Raw genomic sequence first — 18,802 nt, forward strand, 5'->3', positions numbered from 1 at the left:
GTGTAATGTTAGTGGAGAAATCGAGGGTAGGCACCTTTCCTCAGGTGGGATTGGACCCAGCAACCGCCTGACCCAAAGACAGCAGCTCTTACTGCCGAAACTGTCCCTCTTGATTCACCCACAAAGTCTGGCGTCAAGTGCTGTTCTGCGCAGCCGCAGAATACAATTATTGCTGTGTACTAATGGAAGGAGAGCGGGTGCAAGTAACGCGGCGAAGGCAGAGTAAGAGAGAAGCGGCGGACGGAGACGGTGAAAACGTGGGGGGGGGGGGGGGGGGGCAAGGGGGCGTGGGGTCAGATGTCCTTGGTGCTCTCGGTAAAAGTGTTGACCCAGCGCTGGGTTCGCCCTCGGGCCTCTTCCCAGCCGTAGAGGGGCGCGTAGCGGAAGTGGCGCCACGCCTTGTCGGAGTTCACCGTGAACGAGGTGCACGCCACGGCCAGCGTGTAGCGGTTCAGCAGCGGCGTGTAGCTCCACACGGGCTTCAGGAGCCAGTGCAGCATGTCGTTGAATGACGCCGCGAGCCACAGCAGCCAGAGGGGCAGGCGCACTTGGCGGAAGCGGAACCGCGACAGGAACTGCATGTTGAAGTCCTCGTAGCTCTTGTAGGGCGACTCGTCGTAGCAGAAGTACACCTCCCCCCCCAGCTTGTGGGGCTGCTCCCGCAAGGCGCGCGCCGCCAGCACGTGCATCCAGGCCACGTTTCCTGCGGGACACGGCAGTAGGGTTACGTTCGCGAGCGCGGCCCACGCCTTTCTCCGAAGCGGCCTTCGGCTGCATTTACCGTGATTTACCCACTCATAAAGCAGGATGATTTTTTACCTGCTCAGTTCAGGATAAGCACACCGGTCGAAGGTACCAAAGCAGCCAGATTTGAGCGAGGGCCCTTTGGCTCTAACCACTACGCCCCCTGCTGCCCGTGCTGTTCTTTATCACCCTCAGCTGCAGCGCTTTCTTACGTCTTAAACGATCAGGAAACAGTTACAGGAAACATGTAACAAGTCTTGCTTTGATTTTTTAGGAGTAAAACGCTCTACGGTCGTGTTGCATTTATCTGACTGAGCTACGCAACTTGGCCATTTATGAAGCAGGGTCGCTTTTACTCTGTCAACTCGGCAAGTACCGTGACTGAAGCTCCTAGAGCAGGAAGCGGGATTCAAACCTGGAGCCTGTGGGTCTCAAGGCAGAGGCTCTAACCGCTGCGCCCCCTGCTGCCCTTCTAGTGGTGAGTGCTGCACAGGCCAACAAAACACGTGCGTGTGTGTGTGTGCGGCGATCAGAGCGTCGCCCACACTCTGCTTATCTTACACACCTGCATAAACTCGGCCGTGTTCCGTGTTGTGCGGGACCCCCCGGATAACCCAGCCCCCGGTGCGAACTCCCATCTGGTAGAAGTCCCGCATCAGCTGGTGCTGCTCGCCGTAGATCCCGGTGGGGCGCAGGGAGCAGGTGTAGAGACGGAGCCCTCCTTCGACCTGGTGCGGCACGAGGACGGGTGGAGGACAATGAGACGGACGGCCGTGTAAATGCGTCTCCGTTGGAGCTCATCAATTTAGTATAAAAACGTAAGCAAGTAAAATATTACATTTTTATTACACTATTTCTTTACGTTGTCTGTGGTTCGCTTGACCTTGGTCCATCATGCGATTGTGTGGTTAGTGATGTGGCCTTTGGATCCAAAGATTGCAGCTTTGAATCCTTGCTCTGACTCAAGTATCCTTGCGCAAAGTACTTACTCTAAATTGCTCCAATAAAATTACCCAGCTATCTAAATGGGTAAATAACTGTAACCTTAACACTGTAAGGTTAAGAAGGGCTGGAGCAGAGCATCAGCTACTTTAAATATAACATAGTGAACCTATAAAGATGCTAAAAAATGCGTCCTGCTCTGAGGCTAAATGGACGATTGAATTTGGAGCTTCTCTGCATAGAAAATGTGGCCGTTCCCCATTTTTCAATTATTGGCTCTTTTTCAATAATTATCTCTACCCGTTGCGTCATTTTCATCACCGGTATCTTTTGCGATCCGCATTCAGTTACCGGCTTCGGGTGTCCGTCCAACAGCTATGAGGACGTAACCCGTCACACGTCCCGTGCATCGTATACAGCCGTTCCCCGACATACTGAACGTCCGACCCGTCGCATCTCGAAACGGACGTAAGTCGGACGTGTGTTTGAACGGCACGTAGATGTCGTACTCGTACGACATTCTTTTCTCCTACTCAATTCCTCTCATGATTATCTCGATTTTTATTAACCAGCTTTATTAACTGACATTTTATATGATTCTGTAGTTTTTTTTTTTTTACCTTTTATTTAAGATTCTTATGTTCATATTTCATCGCTTTTATTTTCTACGTTATGTAACTTGTATCGTGATTATCTCATTTTTGTTTAACAAGTTTCACGGATTGACGTTGCTTAAAATCACTGTATGGTTTATTTCTTCCCTTCTTCGTTTTTTTAATAATTTCACAACAGACAGTACAGTGGTATATTTATCATTTACATTTTATTCGTTTAACTGACGCTTTTCTCCAAAGTTACTTATAATGTTAAAGTTACAAGCTCACAATTATTTACCCACTTGTACAGTGAGACAATTTCAGCGGAGCAATTTCGGGTAAGTACCTTGCTCGAGGGTACTACACCTAGAGGGGAATTGAACCTGCAACCTTTAGGTTTAAAGGCCGTAACTAAAACCGCTACACTACCAGCTGCGTATCATTCTTCAGCTTCTACGTCAACATTTTAAAGTATTTTGTAGAAATGGGTTTTTCCTCTTGCTCATCATCTTCTTTGGGGTTTACTACAATAATGGTTTAATCCAGCAGGAAAATTCGTTAAATTTACTCAAATAACGCAAATTACTGAATGGCAACTGAGGGAGATGCTGTGATGGACACAATACCGGGAAATTGTCTGACGGTCACCATCGTACCCGTGCTGTCATCAGCACTGGTGCACGTACGACCAAGCGTAATTATTATATTTATATATTTGTCTTTTTTTTGTATTTATACAGTATTTTTTGGGTCGTATGTACGGATGGTCATAAGTCGAATATGTCGTAAGTAGGGGAGAGGCTGTACTTTACTGTCAGTATGTGTTACCCTTCACCCAGTGAACGCCGATGACGGCACCGAGCCCACACGCACCCGGCTGTTTTGTTTTTGTACGTCGCGGACATTTGGGATTCCGGCACCCGGGCTTGTTCCACATTCTCGACTCCACGGTAACGGTTACCTTTGTCCCGTTGGCCTTCACCACGAGTCGTTCCGCCTCGGCCTTGCTCCTCGGGTACGGCATCTCGTGACACACGTCGTACGGCGTGTCCTCGTTCCCCCTGCAGAAGGAACAGAGGGAGGACGGTTTAGCGGAGAGGAAGGAACGACGAAATTCCAAGGAGAGCGGAACTGCAGCCTCGGGATACCACTCAACTCCTCATAATTTCAGCGCAACGGCAGTTCTACACTGGACTTCTATTTTAAGCCCGAGACGCTGGCGGTGACCCATTACGCGTTTGCTCTAGGTTTTGGCATGACTCACAAGGAAAAAAACGGAGCATGACTGATCATGAAGGGTGTTTGCAATGGCAAGGTAATAAAAGAAACAAAAGAAAACAAGCAAGAAGGTGGCACAGTGAGTAGCGCATGGATTGTGTAAGAGGGCACGGGTTCGATCCCCACTCGGTTTGTGTAGCGTTTGCGTGTTCTCGGGTTTCCTCCCGCAGTCTGAAAACCTGCTGTTCAGGTTCACCCGAAGTGTATGTGTTCCACTGATGCACGGATGAGTGACCCATCGTAAGTCGCCGCAGCGAATAAGGTGTGTGGGCTGATAACGTCACATAGAGGTCATCGGAAGTTATTTTGGGGGAAAAGTGTCTGCTAAAAAAATTGCATGAATGGAAAAAAAAAGAAACAATGAATGAGTCATGAAGAGCAAAGAACAAAAGCTTGTGCTGAATACACACAGCTGTATTATGGTATAACCGGAGTTTGTTCTAAATTGCAGGCACAAACAAAGACCTTTTTGTAAAGAAAAAAGGGGCGGTAAAATTATACATTTACAGTAATTGTAATTCATTATAACAAGAATAGCTGATGGATCATGCCACATACCACGGAAGGAAATATTGAAATACTCTCCACAATACTGGCCTTCCCGCTACACAGGCAGAACAATGGAATAGCATCGTTTGTGTCTAAGTCCATGTGCGGTTGTACACTACGGTGTACAGTAGTGATCAGGTACACTATGGCGCACTTTGGCATCTTTGCATCACACACCTGATGACTAATGTGCTGCAAACATGTGGAAATAAGCCAGACGATATAAAGCAATATGAGTTAACGCACTGATACCGAGAGACACGTCATCAACTTCCCTCTTTCTCCTCCTCAGCAGCTATCTGCTTATGAATGCACGGTAAACACCCACCCTTCCATTCATTTTCAACAGCTGCTTGTCCTGATGAGGGTCACGGTGGTGCGGAGCCTATCCCGGAACCACTGGCCTCAAAGCAATGAACAATTTGCAGAATACATTGTGAAAAAATGCACATACGGCAACTGCTGAGGATGTTTCTTCCCACTTCCTTCCCAGCGCGACGCCAAGGTTCAGTTTGCACGGCCTTTGTTTGTCAAGTTGAGACATACAAACACGAGACTTTTCACACCGACTTCCCCGTCAGCGGAGCCTGGTATGAGTGGTGGTGGAAAATTGGCTCGACGGCTCGTACCCCTCATCAAGTGATGGGAAGGAAGGAATCAGTGTCTGGCACTCCTATAATATTTCCCAGGGCTGCTTTTGTAATTCGAACGAAGGAAATTGCCTGGTGGTGCTGAAATTTGGAGCCCAAATGCTGCCACCAAAACCAAAAAGTACATTGAAATCTTTTCAAAAATTGAAAAATTAAAAATCTTGCTGAATAATAAAGAGATATTATTATTCATCATAGAATAATATGTTATCAAATACATTAAAAATGTTTTATACAAATTCTTAGAATTATTGTAACTTTTTTATTATTAATATTATTAATTAATAATTATTATATTCGATGTTTAAAATTTTTGTAATTATTTAAATTTATTATAAATAAATTTATAAATTATAAAGAAATATGAGATATTTGAATTCATGCATGCATGGCAGCACGTATCACCACCCCGTGTCTTTGTAGGTAAGAAATGGTTTCCTGCGAAACCAACCATGTCTGCACCGTAAATAGTGTAATTATTGAAAATAAATTTATATTTATTTGTTCCCTTAAATTTCGAACTTGTGTTAGAAGTAATGTTTTGTTATCATCTGTACCTCAAGATCTTTCTGAAAAAGAGCACAGACACCCTCGACCTACGTAAATCTGGATTTACGGAAAAAATTCCCGACATACACATGATTTACGGACAGCGCTTTTATTTTACGTAAAACATGTGAAATACGTCAAGCGCAAGTCGGCGTAACCAGACAAGGCAGGAAGCTGCTTCTTCCCACTTCTTACGTGTTTTGAGTCGCCAACACATCTCGTCTCGTTAGTATAGTGTTTTTTTCGTTTTTTTTTACCACTTCATTATTCACAGTTCCTGGTGGTGAACGTGCACTTGAAGGAAAACGAGAAGCGTCTCGCAAGCGTCCAGCAATCGATTTGCGGATGAAATTGAAAATAATAAGGAAGTATGAAGGTGGACAAAGATCACGGTCTATAACACGGCAACCAGGTTTAGTCGTATCGACTATAAATACGAAAGTGAAGGAGCTGCACGTATAAAGGAGCAATGGAAGGAACAGCTAAAACAACAACAATAATAATGAAGAAACGTCAAGGTGCAATAACTGAGACGGAAAAATTATTAATGGTATGATGTCGAATGGTGGGGGAGAAGGGGAATCTGACATACGTAACTTTCGACTTACGTGCGGGGTTGAAGAAGGCTCTATTTGCGTAAGTCGAGGGGTCTCTGTATGAATGATCCCGAGAGATGAATTTCATCCTACTAGAATAAAACAACCTCTGATCTGCGTGAGAAGCCATACGAACCCTGCGCCCCGCTAAAACGCACGAATAGATGATGAAATGACATTGAACCGAACGAGGGAGAAGGAGGGATTCCCATGGATCGGGGAGCCATCCCTTGGGGGGCTGAGCGTTGACGCCCACGGATCTGCTGCCGACAGCCGCGTCTCCCGGGACCACTTACCCAGGAACGAACAGAAGGCCGAAAAGCGTGCTTGAAAAGGGCAAGCGGCGAAGACGGTGCGTAACCCGGACTGGGCGTCGGAGACGTAGCGTAAGCGCTCGTACCGACGCGGCTCACCTGATGAAGTGGTCGCCCTTCAAGTTGGGTCCCACAACTTCCATGCTGCTCGTGTAGATGAGGTGTTGGATCCCAGCCTCCACACACGCGTTGATCACATTCTGTGTACCTGAGAACAAAACGCACACGAAGTGATGCCAATGTGGCATTTCACGTGTTTACAAGAATGCGTCGAGCTCACGCTTTTTCTCCGAAGGAACTTCTCGTGTTCTTCACACGCGCACACACACACACACACACACACACACACACACACACACACACACACATTGTCTGAACCGCTTGTCCTATGGGGGGTCGTGGGGAGCCGGAGCCTAACCCGGCAGAGAGCAGGAGCCGGTCCGACCCACCGCACCACCGCATCCCCTCCCCATGCTCCTCAGCTCCGTACGATTATTTACCCGTTTGGAAAGTTGGGTGATTTTTACTGGAGTGAGAACTTTCCTCAAGGGCTCAAACCACTCATCTCTGGGTCCAACGGCAGCAGCTCCAATCGCCGCACTCCCGGTTGCGGAAAGTCGACTTTGAGATCATGTAGGGCAACATTATGTGTTGCGCATTGAGGTTTTTCAAAAAAAAGAGGGGGGGGGGGGGTCTCAGAGATCGTGACCCCAGGTTGGAGCGTCCAAACCATGTCCACTTGTCCAGTGAGTGTCAGTTCATTTACCACGTTTAGTCTCTTCTCTTTGCTCTTCTGTTATTCTACTTTAAAGGTTCAATGAACACACTAATTAATTTATCTGACGCTTCCCCCCAAAACGACTTTCAGCGTTCGGCTACTTACACTGATTTACCCATTTAATAACAGCAGGGTAATTTAGGGCAACAAGCTACAAAAAGCCCCATGTTAACATGTGACATCAGCATGTAGATGTAGCAACGACAGATCTGTCACATTTATACAGAACACAGATGTCATACATAAAACACAAAAGTAACATTAGTGTGAAATATCTCTTTGCTTCTCTGTTACCTCTCTATGCCCCCCCCCCCACACACACACTTTCAGAACCGCTTGTCCCATACGGGGTCACGGAGCCTACCCAGCAACACAGGGCGTGAGGGGGAGGGGACACACCCAGGACGGCACCCCAAGCGGGACTCGAACCCCAGACCCACTGGAGAGCAGGGCCCGGTCCAACCCACTGCACCACACACGTCAAATAATTTGCAAAATTAGACAGACCGAATGAGTTGGAAGAAACAGAGTAAATCCAGGAAGCATCGAATTTCCTAGAATATAGAACCGAGTCTCTATTTGTTTCTTCCCCACAGTGAGCAGAAATGGAAGTTCTCGTGAAATGTTGTCACACGCATCTCCCGTGCAGACACCACGCGAGGACACGTTTACTGCGGCGTTTGCTCCCGCACGAGATTCTGGAAAATGTTATTTGTCAACACGCCCGCAGTGCTTAGCGCTGAGCGGTGAGCTGTGTACAGCGGTGGTGTCACCCGACACTCTGTGACTCTCCTCCAAGGCAGGTACCCGCTTACACGGCTGGCTCATTTAGGGTAAGGGCCTTGCTCAAGGGTACCGCGGCTGGAACTCGAACCTTCGAGCGGTGGATCGCCGCACCACCGGCCGTCCCCGGCGGAAAGCGAGAACCCCGGCGATTCCCGGCGGTTCCCGTCACTCGCCGTCCCCACGCGGCGGCGAAACCCCCCAGCCGTCACGTCCGCAGTCCAACCTTGCAGTCCAACTTCCTGCATCTCTCAGGACTTTCCAGGCAGACGGTAACTTTGCGCTCTCACGCACATCAACGACTCGGCTCGAGTTGCGCAGTTGCAACATGTTACAAAACATGCAGCGCAATGTAGCAGAACTGGTTGCGCCGAACTTTGTTTTTTGCTCAAATTACGGCCGAGGCTTTGAAATCACTGCTTTTTCACGAAGAAAAATTCAGAATTATTAAAAGATGGAATCGAATGAGATGCTGCTTGCGACACAGTGCTGCTCGAAAGTATGATTATGTGAACCCCGATGTCAACCCAGGGTTCTGGTGTAAAATATTAAACTTAAATAAATAAATAAAATCTAAATGTTCAATAATCAACTTAGAAAATGAGTAAAAGGTTTAGTATTTATACAGCTGACTCTACCCAACTGCTTGGTTTAACCAACCAATCATTTATTCTCTACGTAATTTCTGCTGAGCAGCATAAAATCATTCGCCCAAGGGAATTAAAGTGTTTCATGAGTAGCGCTAAACAAACATGTGTGAGTTCACCTCAGTTTTACACGTTGAAAACGGAGAAAGATTTATAACTGGTGCTAAAAATCTCAACTGCTCTGCTGTTTCGCAATATGTAGACGTCCATATAAAATGTAAATGCTGAGTGTTAAACTGATAAAATGAGTAAATAACTGTGATTTACAACCCAGACTTACCTACCTGGTTTAACCAGTGACACTTGGGCTTCACTTATTTTTATACCTTTACACTACTTGTGTGTTTCTGCTACACACATGATTTCCTCTAAACAACATGTGGAACTGGTTGTTACACACCTATTATGTCAGGAGCTCCTACTAATTCTTATTATTATTATTATCATAATAATAATAATAATAATAATAACAACATATTATATAGAGATATATATTATATATTATTATATTTAATAATAATAATGACACACCTGTTATGTCACATGAGAAAGACCGATTATCATTAAATAGACATTTCATGGTAAAACCAAGGAAAGTAAGGGCTTCACACACTTTGAAGCAGCCCTATATGAAGCACTAAAGACACCCGTACGCCCTGCCCGTTCGAACCTTCAACATTGACTTTGAAGAGGGTCTCTTCCGGGACCCTGTGCCAGACGTCCACAAGACTGGCTGTGTGGATGAGCAGGTGGGCCCCCTTGGCAGCTGCCAGGATGCTGGCGTAGTCTGTGATGTCACCTTGGATGGGGACCACTTTCACTCGCTCTGGAAGGCAGAAGAACAGAGAGCTGTCACTGCTTAGCAGCTGTATTTGCACCCAAAGGTCATAGGTTCCAATCCCACCTCCAGCTGTGGTACCCCTAAGTAGGGTACTTACTGTAAAACAGCCTGCTGGGCAAATACTTCCAACAATTCTTTAAGAGAGCTGTTTTACAGTAAGTAAAACAGTGGTACAGTCTCACAGTGAGTGGCGCTGCTGTCTCACAGCACCTGGGTGGTGCGAGAGGACATGGGTTCGATCTTCACTCAGTCTGTGTGGAGTTTGCATGTTCTCCCCGTGTCTGCGTGGCTTTCCTCCATGTGCTCTGGTTTCCTCCCATAGTCCAAAGACATCAGGTTCACCCATAGTGTGTGTGTGTGTGTGTGTGTGTGTGTTCCACTGATGTATGGATGAGTGACCCAGTGTAAGTAGTGTATCTAGCAGTGTAAGTCACCGCGGTGAATAAGGTGTGTGGGCTGATAACACTACGTAGAGTTCATTGGAAGTCGCTTTGGAGATCTGATAAATAAGTCATTTAAATGTGATAATGTTGCTTTGGAGGAAAGTGCCACACAAATAAATAATGTAAAAGGCATCCACAATGATGGTAAGTGATCTCCCCCATGGGGGAGGCACAGTTACTGCCTGACCTCTTTTTTACTTTCGATATTCGTTTTACAGAAATTCTGCACCGCTTGGCCTCGCACCAAGTTACAGAGTAAACCGAGACGTGGAAAGAAAGGACAAATCGTTTAAAAAAATGCACAAAGACAATTGGCTCAGCATGTGGGTGGTCACATGTCCTGGAGGAACATAGAGAATACAGTGTAGCCACAAACCGTGTCACACACCAGGCAGTGCATTTGTGTGCAGTGCAGCTCTGACTCACACTCACACACACACGCACGCACGCACACGCACGCACTCTCTCTCCGCCCCCCCCCCCGGCCTCTTTTTTACTGTAAATGCAGGAGGGAGGATGTGAGCAGTGAGGGTGGTACAGTTTGCGGAGGCAGGGCAACACATTTCCGACCCTTTGTGATCTAGTACTACTTCAGTGCTCTGCTTCCTCATCTTTTTCAGCTGGAGACAAGTGCACTTAAGGGCGAAACAGATGTGAACATGGGGATATTAATTCCGGCTCAGAATGAGAGGGAGAGTGAAGGAAAACTGTCAAGATTCATTGACAGGAATAATTAAATTGTTGACGTGGTTATTTACCCATTTAAATTGCGTCACAGTAAAACACACAATGTGTGACGACGCGAGCTGCACGTTTCTGCTGAAATTGTGGCATCTGAAACGAGACAGCAGGCAGTATCCTGGTTAGAGTCGTCGCCCTGCTGTCTCTAAGTCCTGGATTCAAATCCTTTTGCCGCTGCAGCCCCTCCCACTCAAATGAGTAAAACAGTGTAAATTGCTCATCCATCAGTGTAATTTGCTTAGACAGTTATTATTCTCATCAATGGACAATTACACTGAACTATTTGAGTGTAACTTCCTGGGATGTTACATTATACCCCTGTATGGCTCCGCTGTATATATTTCGCATGATTTTCCATGCACGACGCATGTATACATACATATTTATGTTCAAATTAATGTATAATATGTATAATGTTACATTGGAAGTGAAGCCACTTACCAGTGCTATAGTCCCCCAGGTTTGGTGAGATGTGCATGTCAAAAACTCGAATTTCCACAATTTCATCTTCTTTTTCTAACAAGGTCCGCAGCAGGTGCTGACCGAGGAAACCAGAGCCTCCCGTGATGAGGTACGTCAGGCCAGGTTCTCCCAGCATCTTCCAGCTTTTCCTGAAGGACTCTCGCTTTGCCTCAGAAATTCTGGGGAGTCAAGTATTTCTTCCCGTCTGCGCCCTGCTGTCTCTTTGCTCCTCGCCCTCTTCAGCGGTGGGTTCTTGAAAGGCTGTGTGAGAGCAGCTTGAAAGACACACACTAGGAGAGTGGAAAGAGGGACATGCTTATCAGAGTGTTTTGCAATGCCTCTGGTCATCTACATCCAGCCACATTTCGACTTATGATCCCAGTGTTATGAGATGTATTATGTAACACCTGGTGACTCTGCACTTCCATTTATCAGACACTTTGTCCCAAGCAGTTCCAGAAACTCTATGTAGTGTTACTATCAGCCCACACACCTTATTCACCGCGGTGACTTACACTGCTTGATACACTACTTACACTGGGTCACTCATCCATACATCAGTGGAACGCACACACTCTCTCTGCCACTCACACGCTATGGGTGAACTTCAACAGCACGTCTTTGGAGTGTGGGAGGAAACCAGAGCACCCAGAGGAAACCCGGGCAGACACGGGGAGAACGTGCAAACGCCACACAGACCCATGTTCTTTCACACCACCCAGGCACTGTGAGACAGCGGCGCTACTCGCTGCGCCCCCGTGCCGTCCACTCATTACACGTCCTCCGTGTGTGTGTGTGAGGTCCAATGGCTGGAGTTGGGAGTTCCGAAGATGCGGGTCAAAGATGAACCGTTTTGAGAGCACAGGGGAAGCAAAGTCAACCCTCACTTGACTCGTACTTTTCTTCTCAAGTTAGATTCCTCGTGATTCTGATGTGGTGAGAATGCAGGGAATAGGATTAATATTTACTCGCTTAACTAATGCTTTTCTTTAGAGTTCCTGGTAATTATTTTACCCATTTACACAGCTGAGTACTTTTACTGGAACAACTGAGGGTCAGTATCTTGTTCAAGGTACTTTATCTGGAGGTGAGATTCAAACTTGCAACCTTTGGGTTGAAAAACATGCTGTTCAGGTTCCCCATAGCGTGTGAGCGACAGAGAGAGTGTGTGTGTGTTCCACTGATGTATGTGTGAGTGACCCAGCGTAAGTTACCGCGGTCAATAAGGTGTGTGGGCTGATAACACGACAGAGTTCACTGGAAGTCACTTTCGACAAAGTGTCTGATAAAAAAACAATATAAATGTGAGAATGTTGCTTTGAAGAAAAATGTTAAGCAAATATTAACCAACAAACATTAATAACTGCTTGATCCAGACAAATCACAGAGACCCGGGCGGCTTAACCTGGTAACACAGGGTACAAGGTCCGGGAGGGGAGGGGAGGGGAGGGGAGGGAAGGCACCCAGAATGGGACACCAGTCCGTCGCAAGGCAGCCCGACACGGCTCGAACCCCAGATTCCCCCCCCGACAGTGGGTGCCAGACAAACCCACCGCACCCCCATGTCCCCCTAATTAAATCCTACAGAACAAAACCTACAATTTATAATTAATTCCCAGTTGGGAGTTTCCATGAAATTTCACTACTTTCATACAGAGCGGTGCCTGAAAGTGTACAAAGCCCTAACTTCCCTTTGTTTTACCGCAAAATGATAATTGAAGGAGAATCAGTGTTTCTCATTTGACATAACAGGTGTGTAGCGACCAGTTTCATATGTTGTTTAGAGGAAATCGTGTGTGTAGTAGAAACACACAAGTAGTGTAAAGGTGTGAAAATAAGTGAAGCCCAAGTGTCGCTCCTTACACCAAGTACGTAAGTAGTCATAGTCATTTACTCGACATAGTCATCGAGTATAATTGTATAATTATTATGTGCAATATCATTACTTCTTTCAACATTACTAGCAATATAACCATTTAATATCATGTGCAATTATTTTAAATTGTTTTAAATTTTAATATAATAATGTAATATAAGGTTTAATATCATGTGCTGTGTCACTTTTTACCTTCCACTTTGCTTTCTTACTTTGTTTGTGTACTTTTTTGTTTTGGCTTTTATATTTGATTGTTGTGGTTAATCTGTTTGAGCAATCTCTGGCATAAGAATTTCCTTCAGGATGAATAAAGTTTTATCTTTTCTCTTATTTATCTTACGCGTTTTACATTTTATATGTTTATTTTAATATTTAGTTTTCCTGCAGGGTTCACACTCTTTCAAGCAGCCCTGTGTCACTATGCACAAAACACTCTATTACATATATCTCTACATATTGCGAAACAGCACAGCAGTCGAGATTTTCAGCACCAGTTATAAATCTTTCTCCGTTTTCAACGTGTAAAACTGAGGTGAACTCACACATGCTCGTTTAGTGCTACTCATGAAACACTTTAATTCCCTTGGGCAAATGATTTGATGCTGCTCAGCATTCAGAAGCGCTCTGTTTCTCTCCCTGACTCGGATTTTTGGCTCTTCCACACGGTACGGTATGAGGTCAGCGCCTCAGGTTGCCATGGAGCCCCAGGGCTACGTGACAAAGCTCATCGCATCTCCTTCATCCTACAGGCGACACATAATTGGAAATCACAACATCACCTTGCATTCTGATCTTGGTCTTCAGTTCTTCTGCAGTTGCGCTGTTAACCCAGGGCATTGCCGTACATTCTTTATTCTGTCCTTTTTCTCCTTTGTTCACACACTCATATTTCCTGTGCTGCTGCAAGACCCTATACCCTTCTTGCATACTAACACAGCTCTACTGGGTCAGTGCTCACAGAATTACTGAACCTTCCAGGATATACTACAGCTGGAGCTGGGCTTTGAACCTACAACCATTTGGTTTAAAGACAGCACTTCAAACCACTGCACCAACTGGTATCTGTATATGTATATGTATATATACTATATATCTGCACATATATACATGTACACTATATATATATACACATACATATATAACATACATGTATATATGTGCAGATATACATGTAAACTACATGTATACATGAAATTCTCTCTCTTCATATACTGTGGGTCTGATCACCAACAACGATGAGACGGCCTACAGAGAGGGGGCTGTATATGTACATGGAGAGAGAGAGAGAATTTCATAAGAGCAATTTTCCTGTTTCACACTCAATACTTCGCTCTTTGGAAAATTATTGTTATAAAACTCTGTATCATTTCCGACTGATCGTGAACAGAAATCACTGCAATCGAACAAAATATGATCATTACATTTGAAAACTCTTTCACGAACTTTCTAAATGGATTTCCTCATCTGAATTATTCAACATGCAGTATATTTCATCACGTATAATATGATATAAAATAGTGCCCCGCCCAATGCTGAAAACCAGTCTAGTCAGTGCAGCTGGTAGGTAGTCGCTAGAGCTGCTGCTGTTGGACCCACAGGTTGCAGGTTTGAATTCCACCTCCAGCTGTAGAAGCCTAGAACAAAGGACTTACTTTGAATTACTCCGGTAGAATTACCCAGCTGAATAACTGGGTAAATAACTGTATGTTGCTTTAACAAAAAAAGAGCAGCGTAAAAAAAAAAAAATTAGCTCAATGTAAAATAACTGTAACCAGCTGTCTTACACACACATCACATGTGTGGTCATACTCCCAGCACTGATAAAAGTCAAACATTCACTTACACACTGTGCTCCAGAAAGGATGTCTTCATTTATTCCCCAGAGGCACCAAACACCACTTTTATACCCCGTCCTGCTGACTGGCCCCCACCGCCTTCACCTCATAGGCTCACAACAGGAATGACAGTCCAGAAGCTCCATGCCCACAATTTCTGCATCACACCCCCATCCCCTCCACTCAGGATCACAGATAAGCTTCTTGTTGATGCAGCTCTGGGACAAAATATTCCAACCAAGCAACCAAACAAAGAAAATCTTACGCTGTTCTTTCTGTCCTGTCCATCCATGTCTGTGTGAGAGTGCGCCGCTCTTCTCTGATTATTCAACCTGGAAATATATTTTTACCTCGCTTCCCACTGCCTGTGCGTGGTACTGCTGCGCTCACTGGGTCCTAAAGGCTGCTGAGTAACAGCTTCAGCATAAAGACGACATCATCCTTCTGTTACAAGCGTAGAACATTGTACTTTTATTATGCTTCACCATACATTTTCATATATCGGGGGAGACCCATGCAGACATGGGGAAAACATGCAAACTCCACATGGACTGAGCGGGGATTGAACCCATGTCTTCTTGCACCACCCAGGTGCTGTCCTAACCTGGGTGTGTCCCCTCCCTGCTACTTATAATGGGTCACTCATCTGTACACCAGTGGACCACACACACTCTCTCTGTTACTCACACACTATGGGCGAACCTGAACACCATGTCTCTGGAGTGTGGGAGGAAACCAGAGCACCCAGAGGAAACATGCAAACTCCACACAGACTGAGCGGGGCTCGAATCCACATCCTCTTACGCCACCCAGGCTCTGTGAGACAGCAGCGCTACTCACCGTGCCGCCCCTGTATATCTGTGATAATAATAATATGTATATACATTTATATTTATATTACCCCCTGGATGCTCAAAGCTCAGGGATGGAAATATTCATAAGGCTCACTGGCATAATACCAAATATTAGCAGTGAGTTTGTACACTTTTCCTTCACCAGTTTCGAGGTGTCTGTCGAGCTGCTTGTATTCTGGGGTTGTGAAATGAGGGCCATTGTCGGTTACAAGAAAAAAAATGCGGTTTGAGTTGCAAAATGAGGCTGTGAAATTATGTATCGCACACAGTGTGGAGGAGGACAGCGGGCAAGGGGGGGGTCCTTCGCTCTTAACCTGGATCTTAAGAATGCAAAGCAAACGACATGAAAAAAATGAAAAAAAAACAGACTTCACACTGAGAGCCTTTGCAGAGCAGCCAAAAAAAAGGAAAGGGGAAAATGAAGATATTGTGATGGAAGAGCTCAAATATACGAATGTTCATTCCAATCTGACTATGGCAACAGGCAAATTTCCAGGTATTTCTGAAGCTTTGCGTGGGACACAGTTGTTTCCTTTAGTGGAGAGCGCACACACACGCACGCGCACACACACAAACCAAATCCGATGTTTTCCCCTAGATGAGTTCAGAAAATGACGCTGGTATCGAGCAGGAACTGGTGGTCAGTGAGGTCCCTGATTGGGGATTAGAACCCACAGCCACCATAACTGTCCCTGCGGGAAGTGGAAAACAGGAGTTTGGCACATCGCTCCACCGGCGCAGTTCAGTTCAGCTGCATTTCCTGACAAGGAAGGGGTCGAGGGACGAAATGAGGACCTATGGAGCACTGCGCCGGTCCAGCGTCTGCCGCCTTGTCTGTCCACGTGACTCGGCCCGTAGGCTTTCCATCGGCGCTGCCCTCATCGCAATGATCTCACGCATGGAGAATTCCTCTCTTGTCACAAATTCCCAAAGCAGCTGCTTTGAATGCAACACGGAGAGAACATGTGGGTTTCATCTGTGCTTGGCTCACGTGTCCCGTTGCGTCCTGCTGCATGTACAGGAGCCGTGACATTGGAGCGTCCCACGCAGAGCCCTCGGTTTACCTCGTCCGTGTACAAAGCGTTGTGCGTTATCAAAAACAGCAGACAGAGCGCAGCGCCAACAGAAGGAGAAATCTGGATGCAAACACACAATTCCTGAGTACAGTCAATGTGTCACATACAACGGTATAAAGCAGCGTACATTACAAAAGTAGCTGCATGTAGGGATTTATTAAATTATGAAACGGATAACACAGTAAATGTTCACTGAGCACAAAGGACATCCAAGGAGAAGTGAGTCTGAAAGAGGTGAGTTTTGAAACCCTCCTTGACTGTAGGGAGGGATTCAGCAGTTCTGAGGACCTTGCGGCGAAACATCCTCTATTGCTACGTTGTGACACAAATTTGCACAAATATATCGTGTTGAAAAAAGGGGACATTCATGTTCAAACCGCAACGCTGGTCATTGGACTCGTATTTCCTTCGGCACCCGTGCAGCAACTGTAACCGTTTCGCTGTTTCACTGTGTTCTGAGGTGGAGGTCATGGGTCGGTGTGTTCAGAGGGTCGTTTTTATAGATAACAAATCTATAAAAGTTTTCTTTTATTTGCGTGGCTCATCAGTTGTGCAAAACAACAATAAGCAGCTCACGTACGTACATTGCTATTGTTTCCTAACGGACTGAGCAACGGAGCTCCTAACAGGCGTCGAAAAGTCTGGAACGAAAACGGATGAAAATCACGAGCGAAAAGAACATAAAGCATAAACTAAAGGTGGTGATGAAAAATTAAAACAAGGTGTGAGAGCAGAGAGTCCAAGTTAACAAATTCATGGGTGAAATTCACAATATTTATGACAAACAGTTCCAGGAATCTTTTTTCAGTTTTTTTTTTTTTTCAGGATCTGCTGGAGATTATAAAACACATGAGCTCGACCCTGCGCTCTTACAATAATTTGCAATTTGTGCAGAGGACGCTTTCCAAAGGCACTGCTCTCAGTCCACATTTCATAGCTATGCCCAGAGAAATAACACTGCAAGGGGGATTTGTCCTTTCTTAGGAACCAGGAAACTTTTCAGGCCTATGAAGCAGGGAAACAATCTAAAAAGCAGAAAAATACAGAATACTAGGGAAAATATTACAGAGCTTATGACAATGAAATTTAATACAACCAACAGTTCAAATTTACATTTTAAACAAATAATACCAGAATTTCTACAATTCTCCTAAGAAAGTTTCTTTCTTTGGTATGCAGACACCCCTCTACTTATGTAAATTTAACATATGTAAATCTGGATTTATGTTAAAAATTCCCGACATACACATGATTTACGGATAATGCTTTTATTTTACATGAAACATTTGAAATACGTTAAGTGCGAGTCGGCATAACCAGAGTTTTGAGCCGTGAACACATCTCCTCTCGTTAGCATAGTGCTTTTTTTCCCATATTTTTACCCTATTTATTATTCACAATGCCTGGTGGTAAATGTGCACAAGCATCCTGCAACTGATGTGGGGATGAAATTGAAAATAATTAGGAAGTATGAAGGTGGACAAAGATTATGGTCTATAGCATGGGAACCAGGTTCAGTTGTATCGACTATAAATACGATACTGAAAATGCTGCACGTATAAAGGAGCAGCGGAAGGAACAGCTAGCATGAAAACAACAATTATAACAAAGAAACATCAAGGTGTAATAACTGAGATGTAGAAATTATTAATGTTATAATGCTGAATGGGGGGGAGGAGGGGAAATCCGACATACGTAACTTTTGAGCTGGGTAAAGGGTTGAAGAACAGTCTATTTGTGTAAGTCGAAGGGTCTCTGTACATACACACACACACACACACACACATTATCTGAAACCGCTTGTCCCAGCAGAGTCTTGGCAAACCAGAGCCTAACCCAGCAACACAGGGTGCAAGGCTGGAGGGGGAGGGGACACTCCCAGGATGGGACGCCAGGCATTCAAACCCCAGACCCACCAGAAAGCAGGATCTGACCAAACTCACTGCACCTCGCTCTATATACACACATACAAACTAATACACAGAAACATACATTCATATATTCATAGAAACATATGTTGCTGTCACCTTCCAGATAATGGCTGGGTATAAATTGGATATAAGATTTAAGGTAGTAAACTGTAAATATTCTACTTTCTATTTCTGTGGGCCCCAACATATAATTATTAACGCCTCGCAGTTGTCTTGTTTGCTATTCCTTATTTTTATAATGTTTAATGTCAGTTTATAGATCATTGGAACAGAACCGTCCGGCGACTCAGAGAGGGGAAGCAGTGTTCCGCCAACAC

At 45.2% G+C, this 18,802-nt stretch overlaps 1 protein-coding gene across 4 annotated transcripts; it reads right to left on the reverse strand.

The window, feature by feature from the left end:
* Positions 1 to 273: 273 nt before the first annotated feature.
* LOC108919183 (3 beta-hydroxysteroid dehydrogenase type 7-like) lies at positions 274 to 14,936 on the reverse strand. 4 transcript variants are annotated; one of them, XM_029246562.1, is made up of 7 exons: positions 14,890 to 14,936; positions 10,893 to 11,203; positions 9,097 to 9,252; positions 6,318 to 6,426; positions 3,244 to 3,343; positions 1,310 to 1,472; positions 274 to 703 (listed from the first exon to the last, which is right to left on the reverse strand). In XM_029246562.1, exons 2-7 carry the CDS (start codon positions 11,047 to 11,049, stop codon positions 294 to 296), a joined length of 1,095 nt encoding a protein of 364 aa, XP_029102395.1. In that variant the 5' UTR covers positions 11,050 to 11,203; positions 14,890 to 14,936; the 3' UTR covers positions 274 to 293. The 4 variants fall into 4 exon arrangements, with proteins under 4 accessions (XP_029102395.1, XP_029102394.1, XP_029102396.1 ...); XM_029246561.1 differs by lacking the exon at positions 14,890 to 14,936 and adding an exon at positions 14,633 to 14,825; XM_029246563.1 differs by lacking the exon at positions 14,890 to 14,936 and adding an exon at positions 13,569 to 13,710.
* Positions 14,937 to 18,802: the final 3,866 nt, after the last annotated feature.

The sequence above is a fragment of the Scleropages formosus genome, chromosome 20 (assembly GCF_900964775.1).
Source record: "Scleropages formosus chromosome 20, fSclFor1.1, whole genome shotgun sequence".
NCBI lineage: Eukaryota > Metazoa > Chordata > Actinopteri > Osteoglossiformes > Osteoglossidae > Scleropages > Scleropages formosus.

Bases quoted from the DNA above. Each gene is read 5' to 3' on its own strand.
- LOC108919183 (XM_029246562.1), bottom strand. From the start codon at position 11,049: ATGCTGGGAGAACCTGGCCTGACGTACCTCATCACGGGAGGCTCTGGT. The intron at 3,344-6,317 runs GTGAGCCGCGTC...TTCCTTCTGCAG, and splicing joins AAGGGCGACCACTTCATCAG to GGGGAACGAGGACACGCCGT. The intron at 1,473-3,243 runs GTAACCGTTACC...GTGCCGCACCAG, and splicing joins TGAAGGCCAACGGGACAAAG to GTCGAAGGAGGGCTCCGTCT.